Below are 18713 nucleotides of genomic sequence, written 5' to 3' on the forward strand. Positions count from 1 at the left end.
TTGGTCTAGAAACGATAGCTCAACCTCTAAATCACTAATAGATCGTTTCTTTATAAACAAAGAGTGGGACGAAAATTTTGACAACACAAGAGTTACACGACAAATTCATAATTTTTCAGATCACTTCCCTTTGTTAATTGAAGCAGGATCAATCTTTTGGGGATCCTCTCCTTTCAGATTTTGCAATAGTTGGTCCTTAAATAAGGACTGCATCAGGATTATTGAAAATTCATGGAGAAACAGTAGTACAAATGGATGGACTTGTTTTGTCATTAGTGCAAAATTGAGAAATGTGAGAGTTGCAATAAAGGCGTGGTTTGTTGAACTCCAGGAGATGCAAAAAAGAAAAGAAGAGGAATTGTTAGAAGAAAAAGCGAAGGGTGATACTGTGGCAGAAACCATAGGCTTGAATCCAATTGAGGTTGATCACATTTTTTTTTTCTAAAGGAAACATAACTTTTCATTGATAAAATGAAAAGAGTCTAATGCTCAATGATACAATAACCTTAAAGAGAATAGAGAAATTGCAAAAAAATAAAAGGAGGAAAAAAGGACTAATAGGATAAAAAGAGGAGGATACATCAATATGCAAACTCTTAAAACTTAACAAACTAGCTCCAAAAAGGAAAGCAATACTAGAGAGCACATAAACTAAAAAGCCGAAGTCGATAGCAGTCAATGAGCCGACAATGTGAGAAGACCAATAAGGCTGGAAGTGCGAGAATCAAACCACAAAACAAACTAGCTTCTAAACTGTCTCTTCCAAGAATACAATTATTAGGAGAAAAACGCAGCTTCGGACAAAACCATAAGGCTTAGGCTCATAAACATGAGAAAAGCGCAAAAAAACTTCAATTCTTGGACAAAATCACTAAACTATGATTTAACTGAAGGAGAATGAGGAGGAATTAATTCCATCTGAAAACCACATTTTCCAATCAAATCGGAAAACTTGGTAGGAATTTTGCTTGAATATTTTCACCCTTCTCAAACAAAGTATCAAAACCATATGCAAAGTAAACCTCTGGAGTCTCTCAACAAAATCATCTTGTGCTTGAGAATCCAAAATATCCTCACTACTTAAACTAACATATGAGTCTCCATCAGAATCATAACCAAAGTGAGTGTCTTTGGAAGGTGGATGGTTATAGACTCCTTTTACAAAAGTAATATTTGAACCTGGAACTTTAATGATTGATTGGCTGAAGTTCGAACTATAAGGCAAAGGATGTGGATTGTCTGCTGGTTGTGAATCAGGTAATATTAGACGTGTACATGACTTCTCCGAAACATCTGAATTGATCTCAAAATGTTCCTTTGTGGATGACTTCTTTTTTGTTCCGATGGTAAGAAAGAGGATAATAAGAAAATGGAGAACATTCCATGTTCACGTCCTCTTTACTATCTAAGTTGACAGGCTATGGAGTAAACTACGTTTTCCATAGGAATATTAAAGGCTTCTTAGAGGAAGCCGATCCAACTCATTCGATGCTAGAGCAAAACTGGTTTCCTTGCCTAATAGAATGAGAACACCCTCTTCAATAGAATTAGAAACCTCAAAAACTTCTTCGTCACGCTTAACTTCAATCAATCTTGCAATATCCAAAGATTAGAACAATCTTAAAAAATAACTCGCTTTGAAGGATACTAAGAGGATCTAATGAATAAATATCACCAAATCTAAGGCGAAAATTAACATTAGTCTTCTCTTTAACTTTTTTTTTTTGAAATGGGTACGAATCTCTTTATTAATATAATAAAATGAGAAAAATGCCCAAAAAAACAAAAGAGATGTACCTAGAGTAAGAAATATAAGACCTATGGATCAGGAGGCGCACCTAAACATCTCAACTAGGTTGACACCCCTTTAGCACCCATGTTAAAACATAGCCCACACAGTGAGGAATTATAGAAACAAGATAGACATCTTTCATGCAAAAAGACAAACTAAAACCAGAAATACAACCATAAAAACCAGAAATACCGCAACCAGAATACTAAAGAATACTAAAAAAATCAGTCTGTGACTTCATTATTGGGCTGGAAAGATGAATGATCTCCAATTTAAGCAAAAAATCCTGAGTAGAATAGTCTTCAAATTACTTTGACAGTATGCACCACGAAGAGGCATTCCTATGGGCAAGCTCAAATTGATCCAACCAACAAAGGGGTCTGTCATGGAACATTCTTTGATTTCTTTCAAGCAATATCTCATTCAGCAAAGCCTTAACCGTGTTGATTCAAATCAATCGAGCATTTCTATTTAGTTGTAGACCAAAAGGAGCTGCTGTAAATTTCCTCTAAAGTCGTTGCTAAAAGCCCATGATAAGCTGAATATTGTGAACAGTTTCCACCAACAACTTTCTGAGTAAGGGCAAGTGAAGAAAAGATGTAGGTCTTCTTCATGCTGTTTACATAACAGAAAAATGGATGGAGAAAGACAACTAACAGGCAGTTTTTGTTGCATTATTGAAAAAACATTTAGGTGGCCATATATCATTATCCACGCCAGAATGTTAACTCGCTTAGGGCAGTTGGACTTCCATAAGGCCTTATAGATCAATTTATCCATCGGGGAGGAGGGAGATAAATGTTTGAATAGAGATTTGACTGAAAAATTCCCATTATCCTCCAATGACCATGATCTTCTATCAAAATCATCTATCACTTTCCTATTTGAAAGCTAGCCAACAGTCCTTGAAACTCTATTATTTCCTCCTCCATGAATAAACGACAAAAGGTGATTGATCAAGGCGCCATACTTCAATTTCAGCTGGGAGAAAACCACACAAATTTCTTTGAACTTCAATACGAGCTTCAGAGCAATCCAAGAAAGCTGATCACATTACATCCCTGAAAGCTGAATTGTTGAATTTATACAGATTGGAAGAAATGAATTTAATATAGAAAAGCAAATTAAATTGGCTGAAGGTGGGAGATGAAAACTCCAGTTTTTTTCACTGTTTCTTGGCAGCAAAAAAGAGGAAAAATCTAATTATAAAATTGATTAGATCAAAGGTTGCCAACCAAATCGTTCCGTGAAATTGAAAACCCTATTATGGGTTTTTATGATACTTTTTACACAAGCATCCCTGGAACTCGATATATTTCTTTAATTTTTGATTGGCCATGGGTTACCCCAATTCAGAATGCCTCGCTTATTGCTCGTTTTTCAAAAGTAGAAATTTGTTTGGCTTTAAAGTCACTTGGCAAGTGTAAAGCCCCGGGTCCAGATGGTTTTACAGTTGAGTTCCTCGTCAGGTTTTGGTATTTGGTGAAAGATAAGTTCAAAGAGTTATTCGATGACTTTTATGAGAATGGAAGACTAAATGCATGTACCCAAGAAAATTTCTATGCTTGATTCAAAAGAAAGAGTGTGATTTTAGACCAATCAGCCTTACTACCTTAACTTACAAGGTAATTGCTAAGGTCCTCGCGGAAAGATTGAAAAAAGTTATGCACACAATAATTGCCCCATCTCATAATGCTTTTATCGAGGGTAGACAAATATTAGATCCAGTGTTGATTGCAAATGAGGTGGTGGAAGAATACCGAGCTAAGAGGAAAAAAGGGTGGATTCTCAAACTTGATCTGGAAAAAGCTTTCGACCATGTTGATTGGGGTTTCTTAGAAAAAGTAATGTGTTCTAAAAAATTTGATCCAATTTGGATTTCTTGGATTATGGGCTGTATAAAAAATCCCATATTTTCAATATTCATTAATGGAAGGCCACAAGGACGTATTCTCTACCCCTTATCCCTCTTCCTCTTCCTTCTAGTTAGTGAAGAGGTCTTCTAGATAAGCTCCATGGGAACGGAATGTATGAAGGATTTCTAGTAGGAAAGGAGGAGATTCATATACCCATCTTCCAATTTGCAGGCGACACTCTTCTTTTTTGTAAATATGATAACTGTATGCTAGCAAAATTGAAAAAAACAATCGAGTTGACAAGATTATTCTTTCATTAGAAAGAACTATGCGAAACTTCTTTTGGGAAGGACATAAGGGAAGCAAAATAAACCATCTGCTGATTGTTACACGATCACAGATAGATGGAGGTCTCGGTTTGGGTGATCTCAAAGCTAAGAATTTGGCTTTACTAGCTAAATGGGGCTGGTGGTTCAGGGAGGAAGAAGATTCTTTATGGAGACAGGTCGTTAGAAGCATTCATGGAAAAGACTCCTTTAATAGGCACATGGCAGGGAAGAGCGACAATAGCTTGAGAAGCCCTTGGATTAGCATTTCTAGAACTTGGCTGAAAATGGAAGTATTGGCTCCTTTTAAACTTGGAAATGGTGCTAAAATTGCTTTTTGGACTGACCTGTGGGTTGATGTCCTTCCTTTAAAACTCCGTTTTCCAAGATTGTTTAAGATTGCATTATTATTACCAAAGGGATCCATAGCAACACATTGGGATCACATGCTGTCTTCATGGTCTATGTCTATTATTTTTCATCGTCTAATAGACTTTCAAAATTTGTTTGCTCAAATTTCAGATCGGAGGGTTTTGGAAAATTTTGATAAAAGAACATGGTCCCTAGAAGTATCCAGTAATTTTTCTATAAAATCCCCTACTGCTCACTTATCCCCTTCGTCCCTTATGGATAAATGTCTATATAAGGCATCATGGAAGTCTAAAAGCCCGAGGCAAGTAAATATCCTAGTGTGGACTGTGACATTCGGCTTTCTGAACTACTCAGTCATGCAAAGAAAGTTCCCTTTGAGTTGTTTGTCACCTTCCATATGCCCTTGTTTAAGAAGGAAGGCGAAGACTTGCAGTATTTATTCTTTGATTGCACATATTCAGCCAACTGTTGGTGGAGATTTTTCTCCTTAATGTTGCTTGGGTGTATAAAGATACTTTTAGAAATAACGTTCAGCAGATTTTATTTGGTCCTTTCTTAAGAAGTGCCCTAGGTTAATTTGGGTCAATATGGCTAAGGCTTTTCTTGCTGAATTGTGGTTTTGAAAGAAACCAAAGGGTGTTCCATGACAAAGAATCAGGCAGTTGGATCGTTTTGAAACGACACATAGAAATGCTTCCTCTAGGTGCACATTGTGCTAGGATTTTGAAGACTATTGTATTCAGGACTTATGCATAAATTGGTCGGCCTTCATTTTCCCAGATTGCTAGCAGTTTTGACTTCCTTTTGTATTTGTTTTGTTCTTTGGTCTAGTCTTTAATTTGTATTGGCTTGCGGTTGTAACAGTCCATTTTTATTATTCTTTTGTTTGGGCTTAATTTTTAGACTTTGTTGAATTGAATCTTGGTGATAGATTGTATGGATATGACGAGGGTGCTAAGGGGTGTCAACCTAGTTGAGATGCTTGGGTGCGCCTCCTGATCCTTAGGTCTTTTTGCTCTTTGTATAACTCTCTTGTACTTTGAACATTAGTCTCATTTCATTTTATTAATGAAGAGGCTTGGTTCCATTTCAAATATATATATATACATATGTATAGGCCTTCTAGCTAAATGGGGACAGAGATTCATGAAGGGGGGATATAGTATAGCTTGTGGAGAGGTTATTGCTTGTACTTTTTCAAGGAGAAATGGATTACATACCCAAAAAAAACCATTGGCCTCTATAGACGTCCTTGGGGTGCTTTCTTCAAAGCTTGTTGTACAGTCAACAAGCTTGACATAGGAGTATATTAGGCTTTTATTTGCCTTAATCTAGATTTTCACAAGCATGTGGGCACCGATGTTTATGTGGAGTCAGGCTTCAATAATTATTGGGCTTCTATTTGTATTCAAGCTTGTTTGTGCGGTTGGTATCCGTTTTTACAGGCAACAAGCTGCTTGACTTTGGTTAATTGGCGGGATTTTGGTTTGTTGTTTGGTAGTTATTCTTTAATTTCCAAATTGCCATGTCTTTTTTTATGGGTATAAAAGACTTGTATTCGTATTTGTTGATTAATGTAACCTTTTCCAAGAAATTTCCGAGATTCGGTTACACCAGATAAGATATATATTCTTCCAATGAATCTAAATTGTTTGAAAGTGTCATTTCTCATTAAAAAAGAGGATCTATAATGTTATTCAAGCAGCCTTGTTATTCCTTCAAAGTGCTTTGACGTCCTTTACAGGTAGAGACAGTATTCCATGAATTTGGTCATGCACTCCAGCATATGTTGACAAAACAAGATGAAGGTTTAGTTGCTGGTATTCGTGGGATAGAATGGGATGCTGTTGAATTGCCATCTCAGTTCATGGAAAACTGGTGTTATCATAGGTAATTTGGTTCCAAGTTTTGTTGTTTGTTTGTTCTTGTATCATAAATTTTTATAAGGAAAAATGTTACCTTGGTTACATTTTTTTAAGAGTCCTCAGAAAAGTGACCTTTTTTTTTTTTTTTTTTTGGGTCTGAGTGGTGTAATCCAAAGGGAAGTTTATTTATTTTCGAAATGAAACAAATCATTTTGTTGATGAAGAAAAGAGTACATGAGAGAGAAAAAACCCTAGACTTCTTTGTCTATCCTCAACTTGCTGCAATTTGTTGCCAATTGCTGCCCTTCGTTTGTTCGCCTTGCCAATTGTTTGATGTTCACAACCCCTTCTAGTTCGCCTTGAAAAGCCCTAGAGAAGAAGTTTTTATTCAGCTTTCTCTCTTGTTTTTCCTTGTCTTCTGCAGTCCATACGCAACCCTTTGCCTAGCAGGCTTTCTGCCATCACCATTGCCTCCACTGCTCGTTGTTGCCTTTCGACTGCCACTTTTTGTTACTTGCTAAAATTCCTCCCTCAGACTTTTCCTTTTCTTCTGCAATTTCTGGACATACCTTCTGTATTTGTCCAACGTTGTTGCTTTTGACTATCGTTCCTCGTCGGTTTCAACCGCATCTCTTCACTGCCTTCCATCGGTCTGCATTCACCTTAGATTTTGGTGGCCCTCTCCAGTTTAGAAATTGGAAGTACTGAACACGTTTCTTTGTAGCTCCTCTCCTTCGTTATTTTAAATGTGCTATGGTTGATTAAAGCAAAATCCAATTCATTCATTCTTTCAAAAGTGAAGAAAGATTTAGTGTCGTTTATCTAAATTAAGATCATCTTTTGGTTGGCATTTTGAATGTTTTGTTTGGCCTTGGGAAGGACAAGTTCCGACTAGGATTGAAGGTTCGCTGGTTGAAGTATTTTGTGGACAATGCCTTTAGAAGATAGAATCTCACGAAGGGTATTACTAAGGAACTCACGACCATTATCACTACGAAGAATAGCAATTTTGGTGTTGAATTGAGTCTCAATAGTTGTGTAAAATTGTTGAAATATCGATGAAACCTCAGATTTATCAGTGAGGAGAAAAACCCATGTAAGACGGGTATGATCATCAATAAAGGTCTCAAACCAACGTTTCCCCGAAGCTGTGGTAATACTTGAGGGACCCCAAACATCACTATGAACAAGGGTGAAGGGTTGAAAAGATTTATATGGTTGAGACGGAAAGGTGACCCTATGCTGTTTTGCATGAATGCACACATCACAAGATAGAGAAGAGATATCAACTTTATTGAATAAATGAGGATATAAATATTTCATATATTGGAAATTTGGGTGACCAAGGCGAAAATGCCACAATATACAATCTTTTTCTGAAGTTGAAAAATAAGAAGACAACAAACTAGTCCTATAACAATTCCTAAAGGAAGCATCATCATCAAGGAAATAGAGTTCCCTATTGTGTCGGACAGTGCCAATCGTCTTTTCCGAGTTCAAGTCTTGGAAGAAAACATTGTCCGGTGAGAAGGCAACTTGACAATTCAGATCTCTAGTTATCTTACTAATAGATAGTAAATTGTAAGATATTTTGGGTACATGCAACACATTCTGTAAAGTTAAACTATCAAAAGGAGAAATATGATCCTTGCTCGCAATAGAAGCAAAAGACCCATATGCAATCCAAATCTTTTCATTACTAGCACTCGGAAGATATGAAAGAAAATTATCAGACGATACAGTCAAATGATCTGTAGCCCCTGAATCAAGTATTCATGGTTTCTTACCATTTACACCGAGGAGACTTAAGGACTGAGAAGTACTTGATTGGGCAAGAGCCCCAACGGCCCCAACATCACCATGGTCATTCTGGCAATTCACTTGAGGTTGTGACTGGGAGGCAGCACTCGCAAATTCATTTACAAGAGCCCAACCAGGATTGAGCTTGTCATTCAAAGGATGACGTCTGCCATTCGGTGGCCACCAGCACTGATCCTTTGTATGCCAAAGTTTCTTGCAATGTTCACAAATAGGAGTCTGTTTTCCATTTTGCTTATCACCATCAAAACCAAATAATTTTGCACTGAAAGCAGCAGAATCAGGAGTAGATACAATAGTCTTGTTCATAGTACTAGATCTGTCTTCCTTTAGACAAACCTCAGAACACACTTCCATAAGAGAGGGTATTGGTCTTTGTCTTGGTTTACGGACTCGCACTGCATCAAACTTGGAGTTCAGACCAACAAGAAAATCATAAACACGATCAATTTCCTCAATTCTCGAATACTGGACACCTCCACAAGGACAATCCCAGATAATTTCACGATACAGATCCATCTCTTGCTAGATTAGAGACAACTTATTAATGTAGGAAGTAACATCCATCGTTCCCTATTTGCACTCGTGAACCTGTTTACGCAGAGTGTATAAACGGGATGCAGTCTTCCTTTTAGAGTATAATTTTTAAGCTGCATCCTAGATATCCCGAGCAGTCATAGCATACAATAATGGTTTTCCTATTTGAGGTTCCATACTATTAATTAGCAATGATTGAAGCAGGGAGTCTCTCCCAATGCGCTCTTGAGGATCCCCTGACCTAGGCCTTGGTATCTTACCAGTTAGATACCCAAACTTGTGACGCCCCTCGAGGGCCATTTTAATGGACTGAGATCCGGAGAAATAATTCTGGCCATTCAACTTTTCTCTAGCAATGAGCCCTGTGGAATTTCCAGTAGATCCAGACAAATAGTTTGCAGTAGCTAAAGTAGGGAAAGAGGTTATCGGATTCTCCTGATACATCGGTAGACTGGAAGAGATATCAAAATTAACTGGACTAGATTGGAAGTTTGTGGAAGCGCCAAGGGCTGCCCCAAGGATGGCAATTTGTTGTTGAAAACTTGTCTGAAGATTATCCAACTGTTGTTGAAAAACTATCAGAGACAGACCCATCGAACCTGGATTTGCATGACTAGGCGGCACATGTTGAGGGAAGCTTGACAGCAGGTGGGGAAAGAAGTTGGTGGCGCGGCTGGCAGCCGCAGTTGGATGATGTCCGTTGTGGTAGGAGAACGATTCGAAAGGCTTTGGTATATTGTAATTTAAGAAAAGACTACTGTGTTTTTCTAATTAGTGGGGATTATATTCTAATTACTGGCCCCACCTTTTATTCTCCCATTTCCTACCCTTGCAACTTTTTCTAATTAGTGGCCCTACCTCTTGACACTTCACATGGGTTGGAAGATTTTTTTCTTCCTTTTCACGGAAATCACCCCTCCCCCAAGCCTTCTTCTCCGACCACCGTAACCATACTTATTCTGCCATTTCCAGCCCTTTCAACCATTGTCACTTGGCCTCGACTGCCATAACCAGCGGCAGTCACATCGACCTCCGATCATCTCCTCTTGACATGATCAACAATGATTCAGTCCACTGGACTTTTCGCCATCGCAGCCTATGAACTTCCCGCATCTTCTTTCCCCCTTGCGGCCAACCAACCAATGCTTCTTTGCACAAAAACTTTTTCTTCAATCTAGTTTTCATTTTCGGCCACACCAGGAATTGTCGCTGACCATTGTGGATGGTTTCTTCTTGGCTATCAATCTCCAATTTCCTTATAGCCTCTTCCTAAAGCTTACAACGACACCTTTCCTGCAACTCCATCTCCGACCATGTTGACGTTCGTCGTTTCTTCTTTCGACTGTCTCAACGTTTTACCATTGGTATTCTTCTCTTTATCTCATTCCTTTTCTCAACAACTTTTACCTTCTCCATTGTTTGAACGTTTTTCCTTCGCTCATCACTTCGTCTCTTTGTTGCTTCTACTCCATTTGATCGGCGTTTCCACTTCCATCAAGTCCTTGTCTCCAACCATTTTGCCTCTTGCCTCCGACGATGGACACAAACAATCAAGTTTCTCTTCTCCGATTTCTCCATTTTTGACTCCTCATTTTTTTCCCTCTTTTTCTTCTCTGCTATGGAGCCGCTCATTACCTTCCTCTTTTTTTCGTTTTGTTTCTCTCGGTTGCATCTCTTCTATCTTTGGTGTCCATTTTCTCTCAACGAAACTTGCTGGAACTAGCACCATTCCTTCATCAATGCCTTTTAACACTCGGGAAGATCCCTTCACAAATAAGCATTCCATCGGAAGCCCAGTGGGAATTTCAGGTTCAACTCCAGCAACAACTATTTCTAGCTTTTTTGACCTTTTCTTTGTCAATTCTTCTTTCTCTGCCTCGATAGCTGCTACTCTCCTTTCTTTTCTTTCTCTGTCTCTTTGCTGAGACTCCTTGATTCTTTGTTGTATTGCCTTCATTTCTTCTTGTATCTCCAACAACCCCGATTCTAGCCTCTGACCTCGATCCATAGTAGAAACAATACTCCCAAGAAAAAATAGCTCTGATACCAATTTGTTAGGATATCTCTTAACCAGAGAACTCAATAAAACAAAGAACAAACAAACAAATTAAAAGATAGATGTATATTGCAATATCCATGAAGAAATTACAATATACCATAGCCTTTCGAGAGGGCTACTCTCTCCCAAAATTTTCAATTAGGAAATGACCAAATTCTTCACACCTTTCTCTCAACCCATTCCCTCTATTTATAACTAAAAAGCCCTAACAAACTTACTAACTAATTAGTAATATGCCCTCCTAATAACCATATTAATATTCTACTAATAATCCTACTATTTTCCTAACTAGGGGCCTTACAGTTTCCAACCCCTTTCTCTTAAAACAACTTTATCCTTTAGTAATTCTAATGGCAATCGAACTTAAGTTCAAGCAGTATGGAAGACAAACTTTTTATAGAGGAACCAGGGCAACAAGAGTTTTTACCAGGGGATTTACTTGCATAAGTTCGTAATAATCTATTTTTAGCTGAAGCCACGGGTCATTTATAACAGTCTGATGCAGCAGCAACACTGTGTCTTCTCCTTTAATTCCAGCTAAAATTTCTTGTTGAGGTTTGTGGTCTTTATATGCGGGCAATTCCTACTCGGTCTTTGGCTATTATAGTTTAATGGTGATCGTCTTATTTTGGTTGTCAAGATTTCTTAAAGTCCTAATCAATTTAGGGTCTTGTTTTTTGGTTCTCTAATCTACTCCATGGCTTTCCCAAGGAGGGTTTTTTTCTTTTTTTTTTTTTTTTGGTTTCTGTTCTCTGCTTTGCTTGTGGTTTTTGACGGATAGGGAGAGGAATCTTTGGGACAATATTCTCACCATTCTTGGTCTTCAAAGATAAGGAGCTTCTTTTTTTACCCTTTTCTATGCTATAGGTTTTTTTTGGTTATTACATGATCTAAATATTCTCACTGTTAGTCATCTTATCTATTATCATCATTTTCATGAATTGTATGGCTGTTAATGATGTCTTTAAATGGAATATTTCACAATATGTTTATTGCACGACATATATTTAATTTTTTTAATAAAAAAATAACGTGTCCCCAACGTGCTGTGTCCTACTTTTTTTAAATCGGCGTGTCGCTATGCTGGTGTTGTGTCAGTGTCCGTGCTTCTTAGGTGCTAATAACCTAATTTAGTGTCATTGCCAATGTGGCACAATCTTTTCCAGTTTTCTTTTTTCTTTTTTTTTTTTTTCACTCTTCTGGTGACTCATGGATCCATCTTTATCAACCTTAAAACTTCTGCAGAGATACTTTGATGGGCATTGCGAAGCATTATGAAACAGGGGAAAGTCTCCCTGAAGAAGTGTACTTGAAACTTCTTGCAGCAAGGACATTCCGTGCGGGTTCCCTGAGTCTTCGTCAGGTTCGGATGTTTTAGGTGTCATATCTTTAATTTATGGCAATTGCTTTCATCTCACACATTTTAAGTTGAATCTATTTAAATTCTGTCTTTTAACAACATAGTTTTCTTTGGTGTCAAAAACAACATAGTTCGCATGATTTTTTCCCCATATTTTAAGTTGTTTAGGACATCCAATGAGCATTCTTATTAAGAATCGTGTTATCTTGTTAAGTTGATTATTTTTAAAGCAAGTTTTTTAATTTTTAAATTTAAAAAAAGTTGAAACTTTTTATTGAAAAATTAAAAAGAGCCTAATGCTCAAAAGATACAAACTCCAAAGGAAGTGAGAGCAAAAACTCTAAAGTAACAAAAAAAAAAAAAAATGAAAGCATCAAATTTTTGAATGCATATCCGAAGAGAAAATCTATCAATAGGCTTGGATAGAGTCCATGAGGAAACTTTTTATGTAGCGGGCTCAAAACGATCTAACCATTGAAGATGCTTGGTTGCAAAGATTCTTTGGTTCTATAATACACGGAAGGTCTGAGAGTATCAAAATGCTATATTCCTGTTAGGAATCCACCACTTGCAAAAAGAAATTCCCAACAAGAAACTCCAAAAAATAGAGCAGTGCTCTGGTATATATTATTTATGAACTTCAAGGGAAAATAGCAACAACAAGAAGGAAATGGCAAGAACAAGGAAACCTAGCCACCAACACTTTCAAGAGGGCTGGAAATCCTCTCCTACAAGCAAAGCTTGATCACCAGAATCCTACCTCCTCCCACAAATGTAAAGCCCCTCTTAAACGCCTAACAACCTTTCATGGTCCCCACTTCCTAACCAATTGCCTAATTCCCACTCCCTAATCCCTCATTATCTTTGCATCTGGTGGCAGTTCCAACTTATAAGCCACAGTGCCCACTGTTTCCAGTACTTTATGAGGGCCAAAAACTTGGAGCTAACTTCTCACATCGACGCCGAGCTAATGTTCGTTGCCTATAAGGACAAAGCTTGAGAAAGACAAGGTCATCTGTCTCGAATTGGATCTTCCATTCGGTGATGGTCAGCAAATCTCTTCGTTCTTTTTTGAGCCAATGTCAGATGTTCCTTCAATGCAACCAAGCCCTGTCATGCTCAAGCAACTGTTGCTCCAAAGTATCATGGGATATCTTCCTATCTCCATATGAAATTAAAGCTGGAATTGGCCTACCAAAGACCACATTATATGGGGGTAGTGTCAATTGAAGTGTGAAAGGTGGTGTTATACTAGTATTCAACCCACGGAATCCAATTGAACCACTACTTCGGTTATTCGTTACAAAAGCATCTGAGATATGTTTCCACACAACGATTAACTCGTTCCATTTGGCCACCTGTCTAAGGATGGAAGGTTGTGCTTCTTTCGAGGGCCACACCATGCACCACACATAGTTCCACCCAAAAACTACTCGCAAAAATCTTGTTGCGATCCGACACAATGGACCTTGAAAAGCAGTGCAATCGAACAACTTCCCAAATGAAAACCTCAACTAATTTCTTTGCTGTATAAGGATGACAATAAGCGTATTTGCTCAATCTATCAACCACCACCATCAACGAATCCTTCCCTTTTGATTTTGGTAAGCCTCTACGAAATCCGTAGAGATGTCTTCCCATACCCAATCCGGTATAGATAATGGCTGGAGCCACCAATTCGCTTTTATTGCATCGACAGATCATACATTCGGATACATGCTCCTTGACATCCTCTTTCATAACTTTCCAATATAGTTCGCTCGACATTCGCTTGTAGGTGCGTAAGAACTCGGAATGCCCCCTAGAATCAAATCATGGAAGGTGGATAATAAGGTAGGAACCAAGGATGAGATCTTCGACATAACTAACCTCCCTTTATACAATAGATTGCCCTACTCTAATGAGAATTTATTGACGCTCGTAGGACCATCTTCTACCTTTCAATCTTTTGCAACTTTTCATCTGCCAAGACTTCTTGCTGCACCTTTTGTACATCCATTAGAGGAGTCACTAATGTCATGAGCTCCACTATTTGGGGCATCCTTGACAGTGCATCAGCAGCTCAGTCCTGGTTGATATAGGATCTCAAAATCATATCCGAGCAATTTTGTTAACCATCTCTGAAACTGAGGATGAACTTCTCTTTGTTCGAGCAAAAACTAGAGAGCATTTTGATCCGAAATCATTCTAAACTTTCGCCCCAACAAATATGGTCTCCACTTCTAAATGAATAATACCACAACCATCAACTCTCGTTCGTATATGGACTTCCCTTGACCTCGTACTGATAATGCCTGACTGAAGTATGCTATCAGACGTTGCTCTTGCATAAAAACAGCCCCCATCTCAACTCTTGAAGCATCTGTCTCAATCACAGAAGGCAAGTCAAAATTTGGGAGAGCTAATACTGGAAGAGTTACCATCGCTTGCTTAAGAGTATTGAATGCTTCTGTGGCTGCTTCAGACCATTTGAAAGCATCTTTATGCAACAATTGAGTCAGTGGAGTTGCAATTGTTCCATAATCTTTCACAAATTTCCATTAATATCCCGTCAGGCCTAAGAATCCTCTTAATTCTGTCACATTCTTGGGGATTGGCCTTTGCATCATAGCTCGTATTTTGTCTCCATTAACTTCCACCCCTTTGGTAGAAACCCAATGTCCCAAATACTAAATTCTTCATTGTCCAAAGATAGATTTCTTTTGATTGGCATATAGTTGGTTATCTCGCAATACACTCATAACCATACCCAAATGCTTAGCGTGAGTATCCTCATCAGGTCTATAAACCAATATATCATTAAAGAAATACTAATACGCACCTTCGACAACTGAAAAGTGGCTGGGGCATTGGTTAGACCGAATGGCATAACCAGAAATTCATAATGGCCTTCATGAATCCGAAACACGATCTTTTCCACATCCAGTTCATACATTCGGATAAAATATCAATGATCCATGTAATTCATCAAGCAATTCCTCTATTACCTAAATCAGAAATTTATCTACAACCGTTGCTTGATTAAGATGTCTGTAATCAACACAAAAATGCCATCTCCATCCTTTTTTTAATCAGCAATACTGGACATTTTTTTTTTGAAATGGAGACAAGCCTCTTCATTAATAAAATGAAATGAGAATAATGCTCAAAGTACAAAAGTCTATACAAAGAGTAAAAAGACCTAAGGATCAGGAAGTGCACTTGTGCATCTCAACTAGGTCGACACCCCCTTAGCGCCCTCATCATATCTATACAAACTATCACCAAGACTCAACAAAGTCTAAAAATTTAGCCCAAACAAAAGAATAATAAAAACGGACTGTTACAACCGCAAGCCAATACAAAATAAAGGCTAGACCAAAGAACAAAACAAATACAAAAGGAAATCAAAATTGCTACCAATCTGGGAAGATGAAGGCCCGCCAATCTAGCGTTAAGTTCTGAATAGAATAGTCTTCGAAATCCTTACATAATGTGCACTAGAGGTAGCATTTCTACGTGCTGTTTCAAAACGATCCAACCAGCCTGATTCTTTGTCCTGGAACACCCTTTGGTTTCTTTCAAGCCACAATTCAGCAAGTAAAGCTTAGTCATATTGACCCAAATTAACCTAGGGCACTTCTTTAGGGAAGGACACATTAAAATCTGCTGAACATTGTTTCTAAAATTATCTCCATACACCTGAGCAACATTAAAGAAGGAGAAAAATCTCCACCAACAGTTGGCTGCATATGCACAATCAAAGAATAAATGCTGCAAGTCTTCACCTTCCTACGTACATAAGGGGCAAATGAAGGTGACAAAAAACTCAAAGGAAACTTTCTTTGCATGACTAAGGAGCAGTTTAGAAGGCCGAATATCGTAATCCACACTAGGATATTTACTCGCCTCTGGCTTTTAGACTTCCATAATGCCTTATATAGACATTTATCCAAAGGGGATGAAGGAGATAAGTGAGCAGTAAGGGATTTTACAAAAAAAATTACTGGATGCTTCCAGGGACCATGTAAGGGATTTTACAAAAAAAATTACTGGATACTTCCTGGGACCATGTTCTTTTATCAAAATTTTCCGAAACCCTCCGATCTGAAATTTGAGCAAGCAAATGTTGAAAGTCTATCATCTCATCATCTTTAAGCAAACGATGAAAAATAATAGACCGAAGACACCATGTGATCCCAATGTGCAGCTATGGATCTTTTTGGTAATAATAATGCAATATTAAACAATCTTGGATAACGGAGTTTTAAAGGAAGGACATCAACCCACGGGTCAGTCCAAAAAGTAATTCTAGCACTATTTTCAAGTTTAAAAGGAGCCAATACTTCCATTTTCAGCCAAGTTCTAGAAATGCTAATCCAAGGGCTTCTCAAGCTATTGCCACTCTTCTCGGCCATGTGCCAATTAAAGGAGTCTTTTCCATGTATGCATCTAACGACTTGTCTCCATAATGAATCTTCTTCCTCCATGTATTGCCAGCCCCATTTAGCTAGTAAAGCCAAATTCTTAGCTTTGAGACCACCCAAACCGAGACCTCCATCTATCTGTGATCGTGTAACAATCAGCAGATGGTTTATTTTGCTTCCCTTCTGTCCTTCCCAGAAGAAGTTTTGCACAATTCTTTCTAATGAAAGAATAACTTTGTCAGGCATTGCAAACAAGGACATATAATATGTAGGAAGGTTTGATAGTACAGATTTGCACAAAGTAGCTTTCCCTCCACTAGGCAAATTAAATCTTCCTCATTTGTCTAGTTTTATGAACTTTATCAATCACTGGTTGCCAAAAGAAACCTTGTTTCGGGTACCCACCCAAAGGCAAACCGAGTAATAGAAAAGGCAAAAATTCAGTCTTGCAATTTAGTTTTCCAGCCATGTGCAGCAGCTCAAACAACTCTATTGTTTCTTTCAATTTTGGTAGCATGCGGTTATCATATTTGCGAAAAAGAAGAGTGTTGTCTGCATATCTTCTCCTTTCCTACCACAAATCCTTCATACATTCCGTTCCCAAGCTTATCTAGAAGAGCTCCCAAAACTTCACTAACTAGAAGGAAGAGGAAGGGTGATAGGGGTCACCTTGCCTTATTTCCCTAGAAGCAAGAATACGTCCTCGTGGCCTTCCATTAATGACTATTGAAAATGTGGTGTTTTTTTATACCGTCCATAATCCAAGAAATCCAAAGTGGATCAAATTTTTTAGAACACATTACTTTTTCTAAGATGCCCGGTTGAAAACTTTTTCCAAATCAAGCTTGAGAATCCACCCTTTTTTTCCTCTTAGCTCAGTATTCTTCCACCACCTCATTTGTAATCAACACTGGATCTAATATTTATCTACCCTTGGTAAAAGCATTATGAGATGAGGCAATTATTGTGTGCACAACTTTTTTCAATCTTTCCGCAAGGACCTTACCAATTTATCTTGTAAGTTAAAGGCTGATTGGTCTAAAATCTTTCACCATATCCTTTCTTTTGAATCAAGCATATGAAGTTTTCTTGGGTACATGCATTTAGTCTTCCATTCTCATAAAAATCATCAAATAACTCTTTGAACTTATCTTTAACCATATACCAAAACTTGACGGAACTCAACCGTAAAGCCATCTAGACCTGAGGCTTTACACTTGCCAAGTGACTTAAAAACCAAACAAATTTATGCTTCTGAAAAATGGGCAATAAGCGAGGCATCCTGAATTGGGGTAACACATGGCCAATAAAAAATTAAAGGAATATATCTAGTTCGAGGGATGCTTGTGTATGAAATATCATAAAATCCCATAATAAGGTTTTCAATTTTGCGGAATGATTTGGTTGGCATCCCTTGATCATTTATCAATTCTGTAATTAGAATGGTGAAAAAATTGGAGTTTTCATCTCCCAGCTTCAGCCAATTTAATTTGCTTTTTGAATTAAGTTTCTTTCTTCCAATCTGTATAAATTCAGCCATTCAGCTTTCAAGGATGTAATGTGATCAACCTCGATTGGATTCAAACCTATGGTTTCTGCCACAGCATCACATTTCGCTATTTCTTTTAACAATTCCTCTTCTTTTCTTTTTTGCATCTCCTGGAATTCAGCAAACCAAGCCTTTACTGCAGTTTTCACCTTTCTCAATTTTGCACTAATGACAAAACCAGTCTGTCCATTTATACTACTGTTCCGTTTCTGGTTATGGATACGGAGAATAATAGCAACAGCAACAAGGAAATAACAAGAATAAGGAAACTGATGTAGCCTAAATGCTAAACGGAGAGAAATCTCCAAGAATCAAATCAAAATCTTTATTATTAATCACAAGAGTCTATGGAAGTCTAACAGCCCTCGAAGGGTTAATATAACTGTTTGGAACCCTAAATTGTTCATCGGTGCTGCAAAAAAAGCTGCCTTGCTTTTCTATTTCCCCCAATTGGTGTGTCCTTTGTAAATCAGCCGAAGAAGACCTCCAACATTTATTTTTTGACTGCTGTTTTGCCTTCAACTGCTGGAAGAAATTCTTTAAGTGCTTCAACACTTCTTGGGTCTTTGATTTTTCCTTTAGATGCAATGTTCATCAGCTACTTTCAGGTCCTATTCTGAAGAAATACTCCAATTTACTATGGACTAATGGAGTAAAAGCAATGCTGGTTGAAATTTGGTTTGAAAGAAATCAAAGAATATTCAATGGGATTGAAACTCCTTGGTATAATCACTTCGAGGTGGCAAAGCTCAATGCCTCGCTTTGGTACTCCA

General features: G+C 37.9%; 1 protein-coding gene across 1 annotated transcript in view; it reads left to right on the plus strand.

Moving 5' to 3' along the window:
- The window catches only part of LOC120083940 (probable cytosolic oligopeptidase A), a 65869-nt gene that overhangs the window by 36323 nt on the left and 10833 nt on the right, over window positions 1-18713 (plus strand). Inside the window, 2 exon segments of the mRNA XM_039039851.1 lie at window positions 6091-6236; window positions 11871-11988. Coding sequence (XP_038895779.1) covers window positions 6091-6236; window positions 11871-11988 — 264 coding nt within the window.

The sequence above is a fragment of the Benincasa hispida genome, chromosome 1 (assembly GCF_009727055.1).
Source record: "Benincasa hispida cultivar B227 chromosome 1, ASM972705v1, whole genome shotgun sequence".
In the NCBI taxonomy this organism is placed as follows: Eukaryota; Viridiplantae; Streptophyta; class Magnoliopsida; order Cucurbitales; family Cucurbitaceae; genus Benincasa; species Benincasa hispida.